The 25,809-nt window shown below is 35.4% G+C and overlaps 2 protein-coding genes and 1 long non-coding RNA gene across 3 annotated transcripts; 2 read left to right on the top strand and 1 right to left on the bottom strand.

Annotated features, from left to right (window-relative positions):
- The first annotated feature begins 1,278 nt into the window (after window positions 1-1,278).
- LOC100265788 (cell division topological specificity factor homolog, chloroplastic) lies at window positions 1,279-5,906 on the top strand. The gene is made up of 2 exons (XM_002265538.5): window positions 1,279-1,478; window positions 5,124-5,906. Exons 1-2 carry the CDS (start codon window positions 1,392-1,394, stop codon window positions 5,712-5,714), a joined length of 678 nt encoding a protein of 225 aa, XP_002265574.1. The 5' UTR covers window positions 1,279-1,391; the 3' UTR covers window positions 5,715-5,906.
- Window positions 5,907-6,679: 773 nt separating this feature from the next.
- LOC109121875 (uncharacterized) lies at window positions 6,680-8,211 on the top strand. The gene is made up of 2 exons (XR_002029151.2): window positions 6,680-7,831; window positions 7,916-8,211. It is a non-coding gene; the product is annotated as an uncharacterized LOC109121875 (long non-coding RNA).
- A 1,389-nt stretch (window positions 8,212-9,600) lies between these two features.
- Window positions 9,601-23,959, bottom strand: WRKY2 (DNA binding protein WRKY2). Its single transcript, NM_001281181.1, is given in 4 exon segments — window positions 9,601-10,255; window positions 18,547-18,705; window positions 18,792-19,516; window positions 23,501-23,959. Coding segments are annotated over 4 exon segments (1,605 nt in total). The 5' UTR covers window positions 23,957-23,959; the 3' UTR covers window positions 9,601-9,990.
- Between the last annotated feature and the right edge of the window lie 1,850 nt (window positions 23,960-25,809).

Raw genomic sequence — 25,809 nt, 5'->3', positions numbered from 1 at the left:
GCACAATTGATTTATTACTTTGTTAATTATGGATATATTAAAATTTTCTATTAGAAAAAAAATAAATAAAGAAAATAAAATTAAAAAGAGTAATAAATACATATAATTTAGTTCTTTAATTATTTTTCATGTAAAAGATAGTCCCACAAAAAAACACATAATTGATCAATTTCTTTGTTTAATTGTAAACATACTATATTTTTTTTATTATTAAAATAACTAATGGAAAAAAATAAAAATGGATAATCAATGAATGAAATTTAATTCTTTTTATTATTTTCATATAAAAAGTAGTACTAAACAAGTTTTTCAATTTCTATTTTTAAAAATAGTTTTCATTTTTTAATTAAATGTTTTTTCAAAAAGAAAATATAAAAAATATAAATCATATTACCATTTTTTTAGAAAGTATTTTTGAAAATATTTTTTGAACATAATTTTTCTTTATTTATAATTTAAAATAGAAAATAATGTTGATTTTAAATTATTTATAAAAATAAAAAAATAAAAAACAATGAAAAATTCAAATTGTTAAAATAGAATTATTATGGTTGTATGAATAGTGGTGCAATAAAGACAAAAAAAAGCTTATGTGAAAGGTCATTGGGTATTTTACTCCATCACTATTTTATATCTTTAAAAGGTAATATATAGAAATTTGAAGGATATATTGGTCTTTTAACATCTTATATTATTTTCATCAATTATGGAAGTTATATGGACCAAATGTTAATTTTTGGGCCCAACTGGGCCCAAAACACAATTCTCCCAAAATATAATCATGTCAACATGATGAGGAGCTAATTGATAAGAATATCATTACGTTGCACTCTTTTTTCCTTCGTCCAGGTTTTGTCCCATTGAGTTTTACTGAAAAGGTTTTTAACGAGGCAATTGTAGTAATCCAAAAAAATATTGTACTCTTTTTCCTTCATTAGGGTTTTTCCTAGTAAGGTTTTAACAAGACAAATTGTTATGATCATCCAATGGAGAGTGTTATAAAATATGAGATTCAGTACCACTATGATAATTTGTGGATGGTCATCTATAAATATCTTGTGTAACTTCCTATAAAATGGAAGGATCCTAATGAAATTCTATCGAGTTTTTTCATGCATTCTATTCTCTTTTTCTTGTTTTCTTGTTTTCTCACTTTGTTTTACAACATCAATGGTATTTTAGAGAATTTTTAAAAGTAAATACCCTTCCTCTTAATTTCTACTAATTAATTGGGATTTGAATTTAAATATGGGTAAGACGTGGAAATTGGGCTAATTATGAGGCCCAAGTAACCCCAAAACACAATTCCCCCTTTTTTGTTAGCCTGCGGAAGCAAGCAAGACAAGCCGTGAGAGAGAGGCAGTGGATGCTGAAGATTTGAGGGGAGAAAAATGGCGGTTTCTGGAGATTTGAGGGTCGTTGCAACATTGAGCTCTTATCCTACGCATCCTCTTCGAAGCTCTTTACTCTCTTCAAAGGTCTCTCTAGATATTTTCCCTTTTGATTGTTTTCTTTCTCCATTTCTCATTTCTATTTCCTCCATTTCCTTCGAATTTTTATGAGTTTCGTAGGTTTTATTTTTATTTTTTAAAATTATATTCTCGTTCCCCTCTGTTTGGTTGCCTGAAAAAATAGGAGAGACCAAAACCTGGATGTTGAATTTTGAGATTCCCTATTTTATGCTTCTCTTGTGTCCATTTATTAATATTATTAGTATTATTCTTTTAACAATTTATCGTAAACCAAACGGAGGATATTAGATTTGGAATGTGTATTCAAAATTAGCGTGGACAGACTAACTTTCGGACATGGGTTGCAGACATTGTTTGAATAGCTCTTCAATCGGTTTCTATAATTACCATTTCCTTGTTTCATTCTGGTTTCATGGGGTTTTTCTTACGAGTTTTTTCTTAGTTGGGTATTTCTCAGAGGATAATTTAAGGGTTTGCGCTGGGTGGCCGGAGTAGACTTCGTAGTCTAAGCTAGATCCTGGGTCATTACTAGCGTAATTTTTTTTCCTTGTCCAATCATACGAGGAACTCAATCAAGTTCTGAACATATCTCCACTTTCTGTTTTTGCAACCAGTCCTAATTTAGAGAGAGTGACAGTGTTTTTACCCATCCAAAGTGTTTTTGGGATAATCACCTATTAATGATTATCCAAGAATTTTTTAAAGTTTACCCAACATTTTTCTTCAAAAACACTTTTTATACTTAAAAGTGGTTTCTAAAGCACTGCCAAACAGACTCTTAATTAATGGAGCTTGAAAGGAAAAGAATTGGGTTTCAATTTCTATATTTTGTTCCATCTAAAATGGAATTGAAATGAGAGCAATTCTTTCATTGTTAAGTGTTGCAAGAGAGATGAAGAAAAGAGGAAATTATGACTCATCATTGGCTTTAGTGAAATCCAAATCTTATGAAATTCCACATTTTTAGAAGGAATTGAAAACTTTAAGGCTATATTTGGTTTTTAGAAAAATTTGAGGGAAAATGTGGGAGAAAGTAAATTGGTAGGAAACAAATAGAAGGAAAGAAAAAGTGAAAGAAAGTTGAAACTAGATTTAAAGTTAATAAATTATTTTTGTATATTACTTCAAATTTATTTATCTTATTTTATCTTTTTCTACATCAAGATTAAATAGTTTTTCCATGGTTAATCCAAACATGAGAAAATAATTTTCCTTAAACATTTTTTTTCTTTTTTTAGCATTTTACTAGAAATAAACATATTATAAAATTCTTCTATCAAATCCTTTGGAATCTTTTTCATCTATGAATTTGACCATTCAAAACACTAAATTTGAGGATTTCAAATTAGTTCTAGATACGTCCATTCCAAACACAATTAGGAAAAGGTTGAAGCTATGTAATTGACTTAGTTCATAAGGGAATCTGCACTGGACTTGTTGTAGCATGTTACAACCTTTCAAAAGCAGTTGGACTACAGAATCATTTGATGAGACTTGTGGTATTCATTTTATTTTATTGAAAACAAATAGATTTGTTGCTTAGTTTGGTCAAGTATAAGCCAATTTCAGGGTTTTAGTAGAGAATAAGACCATCCAGAAAATTCTACCTGCCCAAGGAGTCTAGAATGAAGCAGGTTTAATAACCAAAAACTTGAGGATATTCTTCTGACTGGATTTTAATGGAGCTAATGCTATTTTGTTTCATTTCTCTTTTGCTGCCAACTTGGTTTTGTCTATATGCATGTAATTCTGCCTTGCATTTGGAGATTTGATGTGTCATATTTGGTTTTTCCAATAATAATAATATAAAAAAAAAGAATCACCTACTATAACATCTGGAGTTCTATTAAACTGTTATTTGGTGATCTTAGAGTTTGTGGTTTCTACTTAGTGTTATTCTCTTAAATGATTATGGCAATTATTTGTTTCTTTCACAAAAGGCACTTGATTTTGTGAAGTTGCAATCATGCCTTCATTGGAATATTTCAAAAAGGTTTGAGAAGTTACCAATATGGCCTGGCATGGTAAGGTTTTGGAGTTTGGGGATGTGAGGATGATCACTAAATGTCTAAATGATGATTTTCCCAAATTTATACTGTCCAGGTCATGCTTACATTGTAAAACATTGTGTTGTTTCAATGTCGAACATTATGTTGGCAATATGCAACCAATGACCAAGATCCTATACCAAACACTTTATCTTTGTCAATTTGTTTTGGTTTATTATTTTCTTTTTTCCTATTTAATTCTTTAATTTCATACATAGGCTAAAAGTGACAAAAGAATTATTGAAGTTGATTGGTTAGTTAAGGTAAATATAATCAACAAAAGAGGTCCCTTCCCAGCAGGCTGGCAAAGGTGAGGGGAAAAAAACCAGTTTCGGATGTCAACTCTAAACTCTGTATGAGTTGTGTCTTTGTTTGTTGGAAAATTTTCATAGGTGGTGTGTTGTAAGATGCATCCCCTGTAGGGGTGGCCCAGGTGGTGTTTAGAGTTGTATGGTATAACTATACTACAATAGGCAATTTGACAAAGGATAAAGTTGGGTTATAGTTTTAAGTTGGATAAAGTTGTGGATTGAGATTGTGTGGATCTTGGTGCAGGGCTTGTTATCTTCTGACACAATATGGGTTTGCTAACGTATGCTAAGGTGGAACCAAGTAGGAAAAGGATTTTTTTCATAGGTTGAATGACTTAAAGTTACTAGGCCTTTTGGGAATGGTTCTATTCTCTTTAAGTCCTCAAATTTATTGCCTTTGGACAAAAATTCCCATCTTTAGTTGCTTGAGGCCAAGGCCTTAAGGGGCTCCTTTATTTTTCTTTTCCTCATTCCATGGGACCAAAATTATAAAATGTGAACTATATAGTAGAAGAGTGCGCATGATAGGTGCAACTTGCTAGTGTAAAGTGTAAGAGGCAGTGAGTAAGGCGGTGTGTGAGTGTGCCATGTCAATTGAATCAATCCAATGTAGATCACATAACTTGAACACTCATATTGGTAGTGCAATGTGGAGAGATCTGCATGATAATGAAAAAAGAAAAATGCAGGGCCTAGAGAGGATGAAGAAGAAAAGAAATCAAGTTTTTCTATGAATTCTAAAAACCATTATTTAGAGAAGTACTAAGAAAAACAAATGAAGTCTATTAGTATAACTGGTATGAAGAAACATTATGGGATGTCCCACTACCTGTAATTTTGTGATTCATCACACATATTCCCAAATAGAGGAAAAGGTCATCTCCTATGTATTTTGGGGTTGATTGGTACTAGTAAAGTCAAAAGATTTTGCTGATTTAAAATATCCCATGTTGTAGGTGGGTTACAAAAGATATGTGAATGCCTTCTGATATATATATATATATATATATATATATATATAAAGATCTGTGAATGCCTTACTCTTTGAGTTAAAGAAAAAATGGGGTATCTGATTTTCAACCTGTGACTTGGTTGATGTAATTTTGTACATATCATGATCCAATTTAGCAATCCTTCCATGTAGTAAAATGAACACATTTGAAATTCTTGGAACTGCAGTATTGATTAATTTAAAATTTTATTGATAAAATAAGACAGAATGGTTTTAGTTTCATCAGTGATTGATTTGATATTAGCACATCAGATTTTAGAAATTTTATGCTGGATTATAGGTTGGATTTGCCGGTGCATTGAATGGAGAATCTAGTATCCCTGATATCACACCTAGATGGCCTAGCTTAGTACTTAATGGCCATCCCGTGCACTGTCATTCAAAAAGAATTTTTGGGATCATGGGTGATAATAAGCTATCTCCAAGATCGATTAGCCAAGAAGCGGAGAGTCTCCTCCTAAATGCTATAAATATGAACTTCCTTGAGCGTTTAAACTTGGCTTGGAAGATTATATTCCCACCACAAAAAACAAGACACTCTAATGCAAGGATTGCGAAGCAGCGCCTGCAGATGATTCTCTTCTCCGACCGCTGTGCAGTTAGTGATGAGGCAAAACAGAAGATTGTCAACAACATTGTGCATGCTCTGTCAGATTTTGTGGAGATAGAATCACAGGATAAAGTCCAGCTGAGTGTTTCAACGGACCCAAATCTTGGGACTGTTTACTCTGTCACGGTGCCAGTACGGCGGGTGAAGCCAGAGTACCAAGCTGTAGATGAGATGGGAACAATAGCAAACATCGAGTACAAAGATAATGGAGATAGTTCTGGTTCTGTTGATGTCAGGTTTGATTTCGTCATCCCAAGTTAGAATTCTTGGCAATGACTGAAGCAAAAAGCTGGGGACAAGATTGGCCGGTTGCAAAAGTTTATTGTTTTAAATTTTCAAGTTTTTAGCCTGTTGGCCAACCTTACATTTCTGTATATATATATTTGCAATTTCCCGTGAGGAAATTGAAGAGTTTGTTGCTTTTGAAATTTCTAGTATGGTGGGTTGATGAAAGGCTAGATGACATTAGGGTGTGCTTACATGCTCATTACATTTTCATGTCAAGGTGGCCTCTTGACGTCTTCAGCTGAGGCGTGTTTTCAAGCACGATATTTGAATCCCCTCATGCTCGAAACTGGAGTTTGTTTATATGCCTATTGGAACCTGATGAACTATTTTCATCATTGGTTTTCCTTTTGAATTGTTATGCACAAATTAGTCCACAACTGCTATTAAGCAGGGTGATGATCGTGCCTTGGAGGAAAGTAATCTCTAGTTGATTTCGGAGATGGAATTGATGCACCAAGGTACCAGGTAGGCCGCGTTGAATGGATTTTGTGGCTTAGCTTCTTTACCCTTTGGCTACCTGAGCAGTCTGGATAAGAGTTCGGATAGGATATCATCTCCATGGTTGATGCTTATTCTTTGTTGAAAGAAGGATGAAATTGGAAAAAATATTTCATTTATTTGGATAAATAATAGGGTCTTATGTGATATTTTCATATATACATTTATCCCGCCTCTTTGAATGAGATTTTTAAATCTTATTTTAGGAAATTAGAAATATTGGCTGAATAACTTATTCAGCTCTTCTTTTATTCTAATCAGCTACTGCCATTAAAAAAAAAAAAGAAATAAATTGTTAATAATATTTGTACATATAGTTTAAAATAATATTCTAAGTGACATATTTGTAATTGAGCAATAAATGAATAGATATAATCAAAATTTTGGCTTATTTATACCTTAAAAAAATTAAATTTTAAGATGCCTTCATATCTTCAGCCATCAAGCATGAGAGGTTCTCCAAACATTTCCAATTGGGCTGGAGCCTTCTACCTGCGGAGGTTTTCTGGGCTTGTTGCTTGGTTCCAGGGCTTTTATAAAGATACTTCCAAAATTAGTTCAAATTGATTTTGAATCAAAATGGAAAGTAATTCGATCTAAGCTGGAAGTTTTGGAGCAAATGTTCTTAAAAGAGACTCAAAAGGCTGAAGAACCAGTGCAATGGCTCAATGGCCAATTGTGCTTAATGGCTTTTTCCAGCATCCAAAATGCAGCCCTAAATTTGTCTATACATGTCAGTCTATTCTTATCCAGATTAGGTCAAATTGTTTCCATTTCAAAGTCCCTTAAGTATTCTTTAGGACAGGTGTGAAAACTCTTTGTGCATTTCTTGAAAAGCTACACCCAATTTTGGTTGCTAGAAGGGCAATTTGACAATTCTTCGATGAAGTTGGGCACTCTTCTGAAAGTTCTTTCTATCCATTTTAAGTCCCCTTAGAACTTCACATCAGAAATTGAAATTCATTCTTAGCTTTTATAATTGGGATTTCACATATGATTGTTGACCATGTCTGAATCAGTACAGGGTGTTCATGAGGGATGTTTGGTGGCAGATGTGAATCAATATTTCATCAGCTTATATGGAAAATAGCAGTTGCTGAGTGATGGCTTATTTTGTGATTTGCTTGCTGTTCTTCGCAGTTGCCTACCTATCCTGCAGCCATGTTTCTTGGTGATAGTGATGGAGAAAGCATGAGCCTTGTATTATACTTTTGACAGTGAACTTGAGCCAAGGATTTGTTCCACTAGTTTGTTATTGATATCTTGTTTTCTTTCCAACTTGCAGTATTATTCCTGCTATTTGCTCCACTAGTTTGTTATTGATGTCTTGTTTTCTTTCCAACTTGTGTAACATCTTAGTTAACTGCCAACTTTGGTTTCTGGTGCAGAGATTGGTTGATGATGAGATGGAGAAGGTCAGAGGGTTTGCAAAGGAATCTGCGGTCCCTTTCAGGGAAAGGCTAAAAATCATGGCTGGGGTGGTTAATCCAGATGACCTCAACTTGAGTCCTGCTGAAAGGAAGCGACAAAAATCAATTCAGCTAATTTCATCAAAATCAGTATCACAAGATGCCATGGTTTCCTGATGAACTGTATCTCTCTGTTTTCCCCCTCTCTTTTCATTCTTTTAGCTGTTTAAAAGAGGTCTAACCTGCTCCCTTTGATACTGCTGACAGGCACAAAGACCAGAGGAACTGCCCGAGCAAGCACTTTGCTGTGTCCGATTGAACAAGATTGATTTTGTAAACCATGGTCAAATACCTACACTAGTGACTGATGATTGATTTCGATAGGAAACCACAAGATAGTGTGTTTAAAGTGAACCATCCTAGCAAAATAATCATCAATCAAGGTGTCAATTGTAAAATTTGATTCACCCTGACCTATTTTTACTTGACCAAAATGGGGGAAAAACAGAAGAAAAATAATAGAATTTTTTTTCTTTTCTTTCCCATTGAAAGAAACTTGTGTTAGTGAATCTTTATTATCATTTATGGTTAACTATGTTGCATTCAGTCCCATTTACACAGGTGGCTTTTATAATGGTAGAGATGAGAATTTGAATGAAGGCTTGTAGAGCAAGTGCAAGGTATAATTTATTTGAATTGAATTGAATTGAATTGGAGGGAGATATGCTGCGTTAGGTTGATCATTGACTTGGAACATCCTTTCACGCGAGCCCTGTTAGAAGGGACACCTGCTGGTGGGAGAATGGCCACATTCTATTAAGTATCGGGTAGTCAAAATCAATGTTTTCAAAATTAAACCGTTCAATAAACCAACAAGAAAAGTTATTGATTCATATTAATCACAATTAAAGTATGATCAAATTAATGATATCATAAATATATAATTTATATATTATTAAAATTAAAAATTATTATAAAATATATAAATTATAAATTCAATCAAAATTTCAACATTTTTTCTATTTGTTGGGTTTTCACAAATCAGAAATTTATTTTCAAATGGGAAATTAATAATTTATTTTCAAATCAAAAACTTATTTTAAAATCATAAATTTATTTTCAAATGAATTAAATCACAAATTTAAAATCACATATTTAAAAAATCAGAACTTAAAAAATAAGAAATTTAAAATGATTCAAAAGAAGGGGAGGGGACTTACCCGTGGCCGTGGTGCCATCGTTAGCATTAGCGTCGGTGTCAGCCATCCGCATGCTGCTGGAGGGCCTCGAGGGCTTGGAATCTGGACAAGAAATGACTTCGTTTCACCGCAAAATGGATTAAAACCACATCGTTTTGAATGGAAAAAAAATAAAAACAAAGGAACTAGTGAATCGTTTAGTTCTCATAAAAATAACTGCTTGATTCACTTGGTTCACTAGTTAAATTGTCAGTTCAGGCGATTCGAGGTTGGTTCAAAAGATTGGACCAAACTGAAAAACCACTAGTCGGCGGTCGGACCAGCTGGTGGCCAGATCAGTTCGACCGACCAATCCAATCTGATTTTCAAAAGATTGGTTAAAATCATAGTGTGAAGTGGTGATATGAAAGCCTACTGCCTTATGGCTGAGCACCAGAATTTACGGGAAATAGGAAGGAGTTTCCTTTCACAACAATAATGCTAAGGTACCCACCTGGCTGAAACCATGTGGAACTGACCTATCTTTAGCCAATGCTCAGTCCTAAACCAAAATTTCACAGCAGGGAATATATGACACTACGAGACACTGATTTAAGAAGCTCGCAAGGAATAAACAATGCATTTCTGCAGCAACAGGCACTACTTCAAACTAATATATTATTCCCGTATCTCTGTAGCCTCATTGCTGGAAATCTCAGAACATTTAAACAAGCAGTTTTAAGGGAAATGCTGAAAATAGAAGACAACTGGACATGCAGCGCTAAACAACCATATGGAATAACATTACTTCATATTCACATGTACAAAAGAATGCAGAGAAGAACAATAATGTCAAATACAATTTGCCCCCAATAAACCAGTTTACATATAACAATAATTACTGTTCAATTCAATTCCTGAAGATCTATTTCTGACAGCATTTTAGGTTTCAATTTAATTCTCTCTATCATTCTGCCTTTTTATGTTTCCTCTTTTGTTTGTGTTTTACCAGCTGGGGAACAAGCCTTCATAAAAACTATGGCCCCCAGGTATGAAAAACAGATTCAACCAAAGATAACTTGCATTTCCACCAGATTCACTTGCGGCATTTCTTTGGATATTCTACATCGCCTTGTCTCTTTTCAAGTTTGCATCTCCAAGAGATTACATTATCTGCTCTTCTTTTAACTGTAATCGTCCTATGGGACATTGATCATTATTGTCAATAAAGGCCCGCTTCTTGTCCACCACGTTCTGTGGTTATTGTGATGCAATGCTGTTGGCTGTGTTGTGGCTACTACTTTTAGCTGCTGGCACATCATGATTATGTTTACCTTCATATGTTGTTATGACGGCTTTCGGGTCTGTTGCTGCCCTCTCAACATGCTTACGGACATTGCATCCTGGATTTGTGCATTTATAGTAGCTCCTGTGGATAGTAAAAAGACAAATCAGGAATATTTTGAAATAATTCATTCAGAAATATTTGGAAACAATACATATAGGAACACATTTATGCATCACAACAATCCAACAGCAAGCAGCAGGTCCAATATTATGACAAGCATAGAGACTAGAGGGGTCCTCCTTTTTTTTTTTTTTTAGGTCTTGTGATATAAAACAGAGATTAAGAAAGCAAAATGGGATTGTTAAGAGTTTATAGTTTTCAGTCTCATAGGTGCATTGATAGAATAGTCATTGTCTCACTTGGCTATATTTTTTTGTGTTATTATCAAAACAAAGTACTGCTATGTTAATAAGTATTGAAGTACTAATAGATAATACAGAAAATGCTAACAAAAATTAAAATGACATAAAAGCAATTAAAACAATTATTACCGTATCTTTCTGGTATTATTTTCCTTAATAACATAAACAGAATTGAGGTTTTTCTACAATTTTCTTTTCTTCCAGGGGAACTTCTATACAGAGGTTTTGTGGGATCAAATTAATAAATGCTTACAAGAAGGCTACTATAGCGTAAGAGCAAACATCAAGTGGAATTGCAAGATAAACCTACAAATTGTTAATTTTCCACAGGACACCTACATGCCTTACAGATGTGTATGGTTTGTTGTATGCATCAACCATTGATATGAGATCTCAGAATCTGACAGGGTAAACTAGATTCAACAAGAGCAACTAGTTTTACTGAATTGCTAATTCTTGCATCAGGAGAAAAGATCTTCAAATCTGACAGGTAAAACAGAATTCAACAAAATCATCAAGTTCTATAAAATCACTAGTATTTTGAAAACCGGACCATGCGGCCTCTCTGGTCTGGTCAGGTGAAATGAACTGTTCCTAGGTTGGACCATCTTCGAACAGCTCGAACCAGCAGTTGGACCGCTGAATAGGATAGACGGTCTGGTTTCTTATGAACCGCTCAACTATTTTTTGATTGAAAACATGCTGGGCTTTTCAGTCAATTGGCCTAAAAGCTCCTCCCTCAAAAGCTGGGCTTTTTCATTCAGTTGGCCCAAAAGCCCTCCCACAGTAGCCCAAGGTTCAACCCACCATGCCAATTACCTCTTCATTAAATGGGCAGAGTATTTATATCACATATATGGCTTGTGATTTTTCGATTTGAACCATGTACTTGTGGCTGACAAAATGAACACAACCATTATGCTACATAACCGTTTTGATAAAATATTATGGAAAATATTTATATATCCTCTTTTTCAATTTTTGTCATATAAATCATTTAAACAAATATAAGTATTTATATATATGTTTATTTTTATAATAATTATTAATGATAAATATGAAAATAATATAAAAAAATTAATATAATAGTTTTTAAAATTTTAAAATAAAAAATACATAAAATATGTAGATAAAATTAAATATAATAATTTTCTTTTCATCTTAAATATATCTTTATACTCAAATATAATACATTAATACATTTTTATTTGTCTTTTATCATTTAATTTGACGTATCAAATATAAAAATAAAATATAAATTATATATTTATAACGTTCTGGTTTCTGATCTTCGTACATTTGGTTGTATTTGTTTTGTGCATCTACCTACTCATGAAAGACATAAACTTACTACTCAGTCTGTTAAGTGTGTTTTTCTTGGTTATGCTATCCCTTACAAGGGTTATGTTTGTTATGATCCCCATGCTTGTCGTATATGAGTTTCTCGGAATGTGATTTTCTTTGAAAATCAATATTTCTTTCCATCTCATGTTGAGCTAGCATCTGCATCTGTATCTCTTCTGCCTAGTTTTTCTGAATCCCCAACAATTGTGGAAAGGTTCAAACATGGTTTTGTGTATGAAAGACGTAGTCGACATGAGTCCGGTTCCACTTCCTCTGTGCCCCCTTCTGATCTTGACCCGACGCCTGATCCTGCTCTTGCTTCCACCACTCCTCGTCGGTCTACTTGTCTTTCTCGACCCCCTAATTGATATGGATTCTTCTCTCCTGTCTCTCTTGTTGCTACTTTATCCACTATTTCTATTCCCTCTTGCTACAAATAGGCCATGGAACATGAGTGTTGACAAAATGCAATGCAAGCAGAACTTCAAGCACTTGAGGAGAATCATACTTGGGATATTGTTCCTTGTCCTCCTACAGTCAAACCTATTGGGAGTAAATGGGTTTTCTCTGTATAACTTTGTTCTGATGGCTCTTTGGACCGGTACAAAGCTCGCCTCGTAGCTCTGGGTAACAAGCAAGAATATGGGGTTGATTATGAGGAGACATTTGCTCCTATTGCCAAAATGACCACGGTTTGAACCGTCTTAGCTATTGCCGCTTCACAGTCATGGCAACTGCATCAGATGGATGTGAAGAATGCTTTTCTTCATGGTGATCTCCAGGAAGAGATTTACATGAAGCTTCCCTTTGGTATGACTAATTCTTCTCCTCGTGATGTCTGTAAGCTAAAACGTTCTTTGTATGGGCTCAAGCAGGCGCCCCGAGCTTGGTTTGAGAAGGTTCGCAGTACAATTCTTTCCTTTAGTTTTACCCAAAGTCAATATGATTTTTCCCTCTTCTTCCACACGTCTGAGTCGGGTATAGTCCTCTTGGTTTATGTGGATGATATTATCATTACTGGCACTGACTGTGGTTTGATTACCAAGCTTCAGTGGCTGTTAAATACAACTTTCCATATGAAAGGTCTTGGATTGCTTACATACTTCTTAGGATTGGAAGTTCATCATTGGGTCAGTGGTATTTTCGTGAACTAGCATAAGTATATTCAAGATCTTATCACTTTGGCTGGTTTGGAGGACACTTCCTCTGTTGATACTCCTATGGAGATAAATGTCAAATACAGGAAAGATGAAGGGGACCTTCTGGATGATCCTACTCTCTATCAACGCCTGGTTGGGAGTCTTATCTACTTGACCACTACTCGACCTGATATCTCCTATGCTATTCATCAGGTTAGGGAGTTCTCGGTTTTTGGGGTTTTTCTGAGTGTTTGACACATTGGCGATCTTCTTCTCCATTGTGAAAAGACAAGGGAAGTGTGGAAGTTGTTATTTACTTTGTTTAGAGTGTAATGGGTGTTTCCTTCTTCGGTTAGGGAAACCCTCTTGGGGTGGAAAGGGACTTTTGTGGGTAAGATGTGTAGGGTAGTTTGGAATGCGAGCCCTTTATGCTTGTTTTGGTCAGTTTGGAAGGCAAGGAACAAGATTGCCTTTGAAGATGGTGTGTTGTCTTTGCAAAAGTTGAAAGCTTTTTTTGTATATGTACTTTGGTCGGAGTCTAAATTGTTTATAAAAGATGGTCCTTTGACGCTAATTGATTTCATTGATTAGGTGGGTTCTTGTTGAGGGAGGGGTTGTTTTTTGTACATCTTGTTTGGATAGTTTTTTGTTTCATTTGTAAGGGGGTGAGTCTCTCTTGTACTTCTTAAGTCGCTATTTTAGTGCCTTTTCGTCATACATTAGTCTCACTTAATTCAAAGCTCTTTAACTGACCAGGATAATCTCAATTATCTAAAAGAATCTTAACAATTGTAATGTTCCTCATGGTCTCAAAGCTCCTTTATTAGGTTTTCAGTTGTTGTGCGTCATCAACCTATTAGCCTTCATAACTAATAAATCAACAAGCCTTCATTGTTGGTTAATTTTGACATCTTTTCCAATGCCAGAGATTAGGTTTGAGAAAACAAAGACCTCTATGATTCAATCTTCAACCCCTAACAAGAGTCCCACAATCCAAATCACTACACACACACTTAATGGACAGAATTTCTTGCAATGAGCACCATCTATGAACCTTTTTTATCAAAGGGCGAGGAAAAGATGGGGCTACTAGATGGCTTTAGGGAGGTACTAGACCCAATCGACCTTAAGTGCATTGCTTGGGATGCTGAGAATTTTATAGTTATGTCACGACTTATCAATTCCACAGAAACTGACAGTGGCCAGGGTTATATCTTCTTCTTTACAGCTAAAGATTTATGAGAAGCTGTGAAACTTACCTACTCCGAGATGGGAAACACTGCTTAGCTATATGACATAAAGCATAGAACGCATGATACCAAACAAGGGAACCTGACGGTGACTGCCTACTACAAAGCCATGACTCAACTTTCGCAAGAGATGGATCTCTATCAAGACCAAGATTGGAAATGCACAGAAGAAAGTGTGATGTATAAACAGATTTTTGAGGAAGACCTAATCTTTGATTTTCTTGTAAGTTTGAATGCGGAACTTGACCAGGATAGAGGACAGCTTGGGACAATCCTTCTTCCTTCACCGAGAGAAGTCTATGCTACCATTAGAAGAGAATAGAACAGGTTGTGTCAGTCATGATGGGAAACTCTAGTACCTAGAACTCAACCTTAGTTGTTGCTCGACCTGAAAATGCCCTTCTCAATGGACAGCGTAGTGTTGACAAAAGGAATGTTGATAGAGACAAACTTTGGTGTGATCATTGCCATAAATCACACCATACTGAAGATATGTAATGGAAACCCCATGGATAACCTAAAAGTTGGGGTAAAGGAAATAGACATGCTAACAGTGACAGCCAAAGCCTTCAAGTTGCTACTGACCATTCAAAGGTTTCGAATATAAGGCAATTGGGAACTCTTGAACCACCAATTTTCACCAAGAAACAACTTTGTTACCTATATATAAGTCGACAGTTGACCCCTCTCATTCTTCTTTTGCAAATATAAGCAAAACAGGTAAACTTTCTTGCTGCTGTGCGCATCATCAAAATAACTGAACCCTGAGAATACTCATTTAGGAGCTAAAAATCATATGACAAGTTAGTCAAAATTACTTTCTTCATATGTTCCTTGTTGGGGTCACCAAAAAGTAAAAATGGTTGATGGATCTGTTTCTCCTATTGTTGGAAAGGGTTCTATATTTGTTTCAAACCTAATCCTAAATTCAGTTTTACATGCTTCAAACTGGTCTTGCAATCTTCTTTCCATTAGCAAGATTACTCATGACATGAATTGAATAGCTAGGTTGTTTCCAACCCACTGTGAATTCCAGGAATTGTGTACAGGGAAGGGGTTAACAGTGCTAAGGTGGTGGACGATCTATTTATTTTGGAAGAAGAACAAAAGGATGTGGAAAAAGCCCCTCAAGTAATTCAGTGAGATTGTGGGATGAAATAAAGTTGTGGCATCTAAGATTAGGACATCCAAGTTTTACCTATCTAAAGATGTTGTTTCCTTATTTATTAAAAAATAAAAATGTTTTTAAATTTTCAGTACGAAACTTGTGAACTCTCCAAACACCATGTTCTCATTTTCCTATTCAAGTTTACTCAAAATTTAGTTCATTTTCTTTGGTGCATCATGGTGATGTATAGGATCCCTCTCATGTGAATACTATCTCTTGTGCTAAGTGATTCGTTATTTTCATAGATGACCATACTCATGTGTCTTGGACATACCTTAAAGAAAAATCAAAGCTGCCAATATCCTTTTTTTTTGAGAAGTAAACAATATAAATATATTAAAAGTGCAATCTGAAGGCGCACTAAAGTACAAAGGTTGTATACAAAGGAAGCCTAGAAGCAAAACAACTATCAACATTTTTCAAAACTCTCATAAAATGATGCAAACACAATTCCAAACTAAGATCTATATTATGAGAACTGATAATGGGAAATAGCATATTTCAAACATTCTTAGAATGTATCTTGATGATAATGGAATCATTCACTAAACTTCTTGTTTCGGCATGTCCAACAAAATGGGTTGGCACAAGAAACAACAGACACTTACTTCAAGTAGCTATGGCCATGTTGTCACAAATGAAGGTTCCAAAACAGTATTGGGGGGAAGCTATCTTGACAACTTCCTATTCAATCAACTAGATGCCGACCCATGTTCTTAACTTCAATACTCTTGCAAATACCCTTAAAAAGGCATGTCCCTACTTCTAACCACATTTTTTTCTTTTCTTCCTCCAAAAGTGTTTGGTAGCCTTGCCTTTGTTCATGGTCACAGCCATAATTGAAGCAAGTTGGATCCAAGATCCATCAAGTGCATCCTCCTTGGGTATTCTCTAACTCAAAAGGGGTTTAAGTGCTTTCATCCTCCATCTTGGAAATTTTTTGATACTATGGATGTTTCTTTCTTTGAGAACAAATTTTACCTCACCTAAACTTCTCTTCAAGGGTAGAACGGTAAAGAGGAAGATTAGTTTTGGGCTTATCTATGTCCATACCAACTATTTCCTTCTTTGATAAGAATCTTGAGACTAACTCCAGAGAAACAAGTCATAAGCATGAAGAGAAGAATGTGAATATTCTAAGGAACCAAGAGCAAGAGAAAGAAGAGAGTGTGAACATTCCAGGGCACCAAGAATAAGAAAAGGAGTTAAAGGTTTACTCTAGAAGGAATAAAGATACAGGATATCTTACTCACTACCAGCCCTTCAAAAAAAACAAGGTAAATTTGGAAAACTCAAGTGAGTCTCCAAAATCTACTTCCATTCAAGAACCTCAATTTGATCTTGATGTTCCAATTGCTCTTAAAAAGGTTGCTATGTTTGGAACTCAATATCCTATCTTCAATTGTCTCTTATAGAAGACTTAAGTACAGATCTTTCTTATGTGAATACTCTTGGATCTATACAAGAGGCTTTAGATAATTGAAAGTGGAAAGAGGCCATTCAAGAGGAAATGGGAGCTTGATACAAGAATGAGACATGGAGACATGTCGAATTACCTCTCGAGAAGAAGGTCGTGAGCTACAAATGGATATTTACAATGTCATTTGAGGCAAATGGGATAGCTGATAGATGCAAAGTCATGCTGGTAATGAAAGGATTCACTCAAACATATGGCATTGACTATCAATAAACGTTCGCACAAATTACCAACTTAAGCACAATATGGGTTCTACTCTCACTTGTCACCAACTTAGAATGGCCACTACATCAGCTAGAAATAAAAAATGCATCCCTCCATGGAGTAAAGTATACATAGAGTTACCCCCTGTTTTTGAATAAAAACTTGGAAAGAAAAAGGTTTGCAAGTTAAAAAATCCCTAAATAGTTTGAAGTAGTCTCCAAGAGCTTGGTTTGAAAATTCACTAAATCAATTCGTAATATGGGATATATGCAAAGAAAAGTTGATTACATTATGTTTTACAAATATGTCAAGAGAGGTAAAGTCACCATACTCATTGTTTATGTTGATGAAATAATCATGATTGGTAACAATGTAGTAAAAGTGGAAAGATTAAAGAAATCCCTCGCTAAAGAATTTGAAATTAAGGACTTAGGAAAATGAGATACTTCCTTAGTATTGAAGTTGCCAAATAAAAAAGGGGAATCTTTCTATCACAACAGCAATACATGCTGAACCTTCTAAAAGAAATGGGTATGTTAGGGTATAAGTCGGGAGACATACCTATTGATGCTCATCATAAAACTGGAGCACTTACAACAAATGTTATTGTGGATAAGGTGAACTACTAAATGTTAGTAAGCAAGCTGATCTACTTGTCCCATACTAGACCAAACATTACCTTCACTATGGGAATGTTAGTCAATTTATGCATGCCCAGAATGAAGATCATATGAATGCAGATATTAAAATTTTGAGGTGATTAAAGGCAACGCTGGGAAAAGGACTTTTATTTTCATCATGTTCGCAACCCTATTCATCATGATAGAACAAAGCACATTGAAGTAGATAGACTTTTTATCAAGGAAAAATTACTGAATGACCTAATCTATATGCTGTTTGTTTCCACAAGAAATCAGTTAGTAAATGTGAACAATTTCAAGAAATGATTGGCAACCTCAGAACGATGAACATTTTCAAACCAGCTTTTGGGGGAGTGTTGAGAAACATGGAACAAAACAAACTGGTGAATAGCCTGTACCTAATGATTTTTCCTCTACTAGAGGCTCAGCTTTCTCCTCAGTTAAGGCCAATCTATTTCCTAAATAGCCTAATTGATTTTCCACCTTTATAGTATGTCTTCCTAGTCTTAATTTCCTTTTTTCCTCATTTGTAATTACTTTGATCGTTGTAATTTAGCCTAGATTTTAGTTGCTCCTCTCTTTATAACTATTGTATATGTTTTAATTTTCAACACATTAATTGAAAGAAATTCAGTTTATTTTTCCTTGGGAACATATGGTAAAGGAATCCTAGAATCCACTAGGTTTTTCCAATCAAGACCAAACTACTTCCAAAGAAAATATCATATTTTATTGCAACATAATTATATACTACTAGTAACATTTATGTTAGGAAAAAATGGACCACCTTGGATAAGGATTTCCTTTGACAACTTTCTGCCCATACTTGCGCCACCTATAGCCATCATCCAAGAGATCAACTTCACTGGTTGTCTGCACAATAATCCTAGGTTCTGTGACTGTTCTATGGGAGGAAACCTGATCTGAAACCCTGACCTCTGTATTCCTGCAGAAGAAGAAAAGCACATTTTTAGCACACCTAAAAAACCAATAATTAAAGCCCATAAAGTATGAGCAGACATGCCAATCTACCTTCTTTTGGGGTCAGGTTCATCTTCACCCTTTTCATCACCTCTAGTCTCAGCATCATCCATTTCCTCACTGTCACTTGATCCAGGTAAGTGTTCAGGTATGGCTTGACTAGATTCTTGATCCTTCTTGGACAGTGAATATGCAGGTAACCCTTCTTTCGGTTTGTTCAAGTTTCCAGTCTGGTTTTGGGAGGCTAATTCAGGATTCTCCTGAAAATTTGAATTTCCATTAGGATTTCCTGTATCTTTTGCACGCTTGTTGGGTAGTGGTGCTTGATGGTTGTGCTGGCCCTTATAAATAATCTCTGTTACTTGGCCATCAAGAGAACGTTCAACCTTTTTTTTAACAGGACAACTTGGATGTGTACATTTGTAATAGCTTCGAGGATATTCACTTCCCTTCACTTGCTTCTGCCCATATTTCCGCCAATTGTAGCCATCATCAGCAGGCTTATCAACTGTAAATGAAGAAGGTTGGGATCTCTGATCAGATTGAGATAAACCAGATGATTCCTTCACAGCAGTTCTAGTATCTGATACTAAGGGTGGCATCTGCTCATGTGCTTTTGTGTTGCTAGCAAAGGATGGAAACTGTGTCAATGATGCAGCGGGTGCCACTGATAAAGAAGACGGAAATTTGGCTTGGAGTTGCATATGGGAATGGGCTTGTGCAGCCTGAGCGGTAACCTGAGCTAAGGCCTGCTGATGGGACATTACAAATGGTCCCTGCATGCATCTCACCAATCAAAAAGCTGAATAAATATTAAAGTATGAGCATTTGATTTCTAAATAGTAATATAGGTAAATGAGGGAGGGAGCACATACAATACACAAGTTCATCATGATACAAGCAGCATATGTAAAGAAACCCTACTGATGCATCAGTTCAGACCCATCCCTTTAATCGATGAGCTCTCAGTTTCTCAAGAAAAGCATAGGTCAACAATCTTTCAAACCAGAGCCAAATCGTTTTACAGCTAAGTTCATTTCTGCCAGAACATTTCAAAACAAAGAATTTTTTTCTTTCCTCTCAATCCTAAAACTAGTCAATTGGGAGCTAATCCTTTTCCAGTCCTGTGGCCCCTAAGGAGAGCAGATACATCAATGCACAAAAATAGAGGCATTCTATGGCCCCAATTATTTTAGAATTGCTCTCCCCCCTCCTATATTCCACAGCCCACAATCCCACTCTCTATGTTACATGGGTTCACGCATGGGGGTGTGTGTCTAGGTGTTGGATCCTTTGCATCCCAAAAACACTAACAAATCTCTTTCTAATAAGCTCTACTCGATGCAGATCTTTTTAAAAAGTACTTAAGTAGAAACCATAACCATGCCAAAAGGGTCTTAGTTATATGATAACAACATGTTCCAGTGATGATTGATACATCAAACATGGGTGCATGTGATGATATATTAGAAGACCAATTGCAAAACAAGGTGTTTCCTCACCATAGCCCAATTTAACATATAATAGCCCCATCAGGTAAGGGGCCCAAGTAGATACTTGGAAGTGCACAACGGTGGGCAAGAAAATGTGGAATTGATGTTAGGAAAATGAAGGTGTTGATGAGTGACAATGTTATGGTATAGTTACTTACAAAGAACGGTACTTTTCAGTTAAGTCCTTCTACTCTGAAAAATAGGAGAGCGGAACTGCTCCCTTATGGCTTAATATGGAATTCTTGGATGCCATTGAGAATTACCTTTTTTGCTTGAGGGGCAACTTGGGCCAGAATTTTAACTTTAGATCAACTCAAAAGGAGGGGATGGAGGATTCCTAATAGATGTTACTTATGTAAGGAAGAAGAAGAAATGAGCGACCATATTCTCATTCGTCATTCAAAAGCTTGCTTATAATGGCAATTGATTTCTGAGCTAGCACATGTCTTTTGTTGGTAAAAAGAGAAACAAGGCTTGGAAGGTTGCTTCATTGTATTTGTTTTGGACCTTATGAAGGGATAGGAATAGGAGAGCTTTTGATAATTGTGAAAGCATGGACCAAACAATTAAAAATTCTTTCTTGTATTTTTGTTAGGACTAGGTTAGATTGTATATTGGGGATGGTTCTTTGTCATTGTTAAATTTTGTGGATTGGTTTAGGCTCTCTATAGGGTGGTTGTTGGTTCTTGTGTCTTCGCACTTCTTTTATAGTCTTTTGGTTTCTTTGTATACGTCATGTAAACCTAATTTCGTTTTATTACAATCCTTATTTACCTATCAAAACAAATAAATAAATAAATAAGGGTGTTGATGAGAGTATGAGGGAGGAATGAACGACTAGCATTAACAGTGATTACAAGGATGGAATTGGCTCCTTTTGTACTTATTATTTAGACTTGTTATGAAGGTTTATGTCATATTAGATTGTTTCTAGGGTATTTCATACCCATCTGTTTCATTGTGTTTGGGTGAATTCTATGGAGTGTCACAACACCCACTTGTCACCATGTCATGGTATTGCCCTTGAGGCTTGTTCTAAGTGGTAAGGGGCTGTGTGGGGATGGGGAAATTCTAGGTTCGATTTCATATAATAACCCCTATATATATATATATATATATATATATATCTTAAAGAAAAACATTACTTAAAGAAGAAAAAGAAAATGTTATGGGCTTTTGGAATAGACCATTAAGTGCCCGTTGAGATACACATCCTATTTTCTATTTTTAAAAATAGAAAAGAGTAATAACTTCTATATAAAATATAGTAACTCTTATATAAAAATTATGTACTAATCTTACGTCCTTAAAAATTACTTTTAAAATTTGAGATAGTAAGAATTTTTAACATCTCAATTTTTTTAAATAGTTTTTATAAGTCATCATCTTTTTAAGATAAGTCTCAACGAGTTCTTGCATTTTATATAGAAGTTACTATCATTTTCTATTTTTAAAAAAACAAAAAACAAGAAGTGTATCCAAATGAGACCCAGTTATCACAGATCTTCTAAGCTATTTATTTTTAATTTTCTTGATGTGAGCTTCTTGAACTTGGCATGTCCCTTCCAAATATTGCTCTCATTTCAAGGATAAGCACTTGAAAAAAATGATGAAATAGCCAAATGAACTAATTACACGTTGGTTTGCAACCATATAACTCAACCCAACTACAAATCTCAACCACACATTAATTCTTGATAGTCTCCCATTAGATGATTTTGTCGAGGATGTAGAAGAACCAAGCCAACGGAAAAAAGCAATAAGCACATTGAAATATATAGCTCCCCCATATGTAAGACAATGTATTGTATTAGACATTTAATCCATATGCTCTATGCCTCAAAGGTAAACCACTGTAGAAGCATCTAAAATGGAACTTCTTTTAATCACACATGAGAAATGGATATTGCCAGGCTTCATCATGTTTTTTTTTGCATGATTTCCTTCTTCTTTTTTTTTCATTGCAGCAATATTTGTTGCACATCTTTGTGTTTCCTTAAAACTTGTTCATATCACTGACACTAAATCAAACAAGGATAGGCGGAAGATTATATTTGGATTTGGAAAAATGACATTATTCCATTTTTTTTACTAGCAACTGTATAATAGTTCTGTCTTTCTGTAATGATACCAGTAACAAAGTGGGCTTTTTACAGAACTGCACACATATGAAAATGGAATAATATCATTTTCATGGGAAATCCAAATGCATCCTTAAATCTTAATCACAAGCAATCCCCAACCAGAAAACTACAGCTATATGGTTGGATTGTAGAGAAAGATGAACTCACTTCTTGATGAGAAATGGCCAAACAAATTATTTTATAGCAACATGGATGAACCAATTACCCATAACAACCTTCACATAGTCCATAAATATGACAAGTTTTCCACTGATAAGATAAAAATAATCTTCTGACATGAAAAGTTCTACGACTGACATTTTCGGATGACAGACATGGGAGACTTTTAGGTACATGAAGTACTAGGCATGGAAGCTCAATTGCCTTCACTTCCAGGCTACAATCTAATCAAATAACAATACCCTCAAATTATTCTCGAGTGGCCTGAATTCTCTTTTGAAACAAAAATTTACAACTAAGTAACCTAACACTCAATAATCTCAATGCCATTTTCATTCATTAATGTGTTTGGATTATTTTTTAAAATCAAAATAGGAATAAAAAAATCATTAGTATGGAAACCGAACCATTATCTCACTAGGACTTTGATTCCTCTCTTCTATGTACTGTGATTCGCCTCTATTCCCATCCTTTTTCTATTTCTATTACCACATATGAAACACACTCTAAATACTTTTGAAATTACTTATGTAATGTAATGATCCAACCTAATTCCAACGCAATAGCCTGTCCTTTGTCCTTTGTTATCAGATGCACTTCTTTTCTGCTCTCAAAATCTTTTTCTCGTTTTCTCCTCAATTCTTGATATTTGGACCCGACAACCCCCAATTCTGACCAACTATAAACCTGAATAACTCCCAAATTCAGAATTTGTCACCAGAACCTTCACCCATCGTTTCCCCAAAAATCTAATATTTTTTTCTCCCAAAGTGTTCGTTTCTTTACTTGTTCCTACTTTTCTCCCCAACCAACTTTTCTCAGCAACCAACAAAGCAAAATGGGAAACAATAGAAGCAAGATGTGCTTTCAAAAGCTTCGAAAACGAAAATAGTAAGTTCGAAACTTTACTCAGAAATGAAAAGAAGAATAAAGCTGGTTGAAAGCATTGATTTCCAATGATTACCTGCGAAAAGAAACCTGGGGAATCGAGCAAACAGGTCGGGCTTAACCCGGGAGGAACTGTAAACAACGGGGACTGAGCAATCACCAAACCGGAGGGCCGGTTCTGCTTGAACCGAAATTCAAAATCACCAGCGGCATCAACGGAAGTCCTGTCTTCCTTGGAAGAAGCGGAGACCTGAGGGTCGGTGGAAAAACTGGGCCTGGGGCCGGGAAAAGCTGCGGGCGAGGCCATAGCGCCGGCGAGCAGCTGAGAGAAGGAGCGGCAGTCGGAGTCGGGGTCGTTGTCGGAGAAAAAATTAGAGACGAGAGTCATGGGACCGGGACTGAAGCCGGGACCTCCAGGAAAGAGAGTTTCCATGGAGGAACGAGGGGGCAGCGTTATAGTAGGCCGTAGAGGAGCAGAAGCTCTCGATGCTGATGCCGATGATGATAGTGACGTTTCATCGTTTTTAGTCATTGACTTAATTTTTTTTGTTCACTCTTTCAACCTTCTTCTTCTTTGTTCCGGGCTTCCAGCTTCTCTATCATTGTTAGGGCTTTTCCGTATCTGTCTCTTTGCTGATCCAAAAGATTATGAATATGAATGAGCCGCAGAAGAGAGCAGCCACCGGCACGACATCTCTCTCTTTCTGCTTTTTGCTTTGGAGGATCTGAATTTCAGTAAAAAGTCCACGCTCAAGACACCCAAAAGTTTCCCCCAGATTTCTCTCTCTCTCTTTTTTAAAATAATTAATTAATTAATTGTTTTACACTTTTATGTCAGATTATTAAATTTTGATTTGACTTTATTAGCCCCGACGACTTCTGAAATAACGGGATTACCGTTGCATAGGCAGGAGTTTTGGCGTGTAACTGATGAGACGAAAATGAAACATATATATTTTTATGATGATGTATGTTAAATGATGTCTTTTAGTTAGTAATATAGTCAATGATTAATACACGGACTACGTTGGCATCCAACACCAAGAGAAGATTAAGAGGCCACGTTGTTTGAAGTGAGTTAAATTGAAGGAGATAACAGCAAAGGACAGCATCATTATTTTCACATTTACTATTGTTGCGCATGCAAATAAATGAGGTCAGTGAGCCAAACACGTTATATAATTAATTTTTATTTGGTGAAAAAAAATGTAGATGCGACTCCACATATAAACATGGGGCTGCTCTTCAATCGGTAAAAACCGTGGAATTATTAGGAACCCCACGATAAATAAAATATGTTACTGCCCGTGGGTTGTGGGCTGTGGCAGAGGGCAATGCTCCGAAAAGGAAAATGACATAGCATTTGTAGCAGGTGGTTGATGTTGGGTATTGCGTAGGAAGTAGTAGCAGAGCAGATGGAGCTCTTAAGGATCTGCGCTGTAACATTCCATATCATAATATTTCTGGGGCTGTTAGGAGACAATGTGGGTAAAGCTGGCATTTTTGTGGTGGAGGAGTGTCTATTGGTATGCCAAATCCATTTCCATTTTATTCGGTTTGTGTAAGGCACGTTGCCCCCACAATCTTGCGTCTCCGATCTCCCCCGCTAAGGACAATTTGTGCTTTTTTCCTTGATTCTTCAACCATTCCGCCAGGTCCCTACACCGCACCATGAGAAAAAGTATCATTCGGAGACAAAAACTTTCTTCTTTCCTTACGCTTCCATTATTAATGCCAATCTTTGCGGATCATCGTTAACTTAATGGATGATAAATACTGCATTTGTTGAGATTTCCCATCGAACACTTTACAAAGAAAATCCATAACATGAAGATTAAACCTGTGAAAAAATAATATGAAATGAAAGAGAAGAAAATTTGTCATTTTCATAAAACTATGAAGGCCCTTTTAGTTTAATTTTTGATAAGTTAAAAGCTTATTTTTTTAATTTAAAAAGAGTTTTTATATCTATTTGACTAATTGTACTTAATAAGGCAAAAAAAAAAAAAAAAATCTGCTTATTATAGAAGCTTTATTTTGACTTATGTATATATTTAATAAAACTTTTATAATATCAATATTATTCTTTAAAAATTATGATAATAGCTTAAACTCAGCTTTCACTTAAAGTCAAAAATAGAGAATTATCTCAAACAAAATTGAAGTGCATTGGGGTGCTTATTTAACATATTTCTAGGCTAGCTAGTCTTATTGATGGAACTAGGCTCTCCTACATGGCTATGGGTCCATCCCCTAGTCGTAAGCAATTAAGGAGTTATGCATCTAATGCAGCCCTTATGTATTAAGTAGACGACGAGGAAATCCATATGAATCTATCCAAGTGCAGCATAAGTAACCAACCAACTATACTGGTTGTTCCTACAA

The sequence above is a fragment of the Vitis vinifera genome, chromosome 1, assembly GCF_030704535.1.
Source record: "Vitis vinifera cultivar Pinot Noir 40024 chromosome 1, ASM3070453v1".
Taxonomy (NCBI): domain Eukaryota; kingdom Viridiplantae; phylum Streptophyta; class Magnoliopsida; order Vitales; family Vitaceae; genus Vitis; species Vitis vinifera.
Note: the sequence above shows the minus strand (reverse complement) of the source record. Positions and strands in the feature narration are given on the sequence as shown.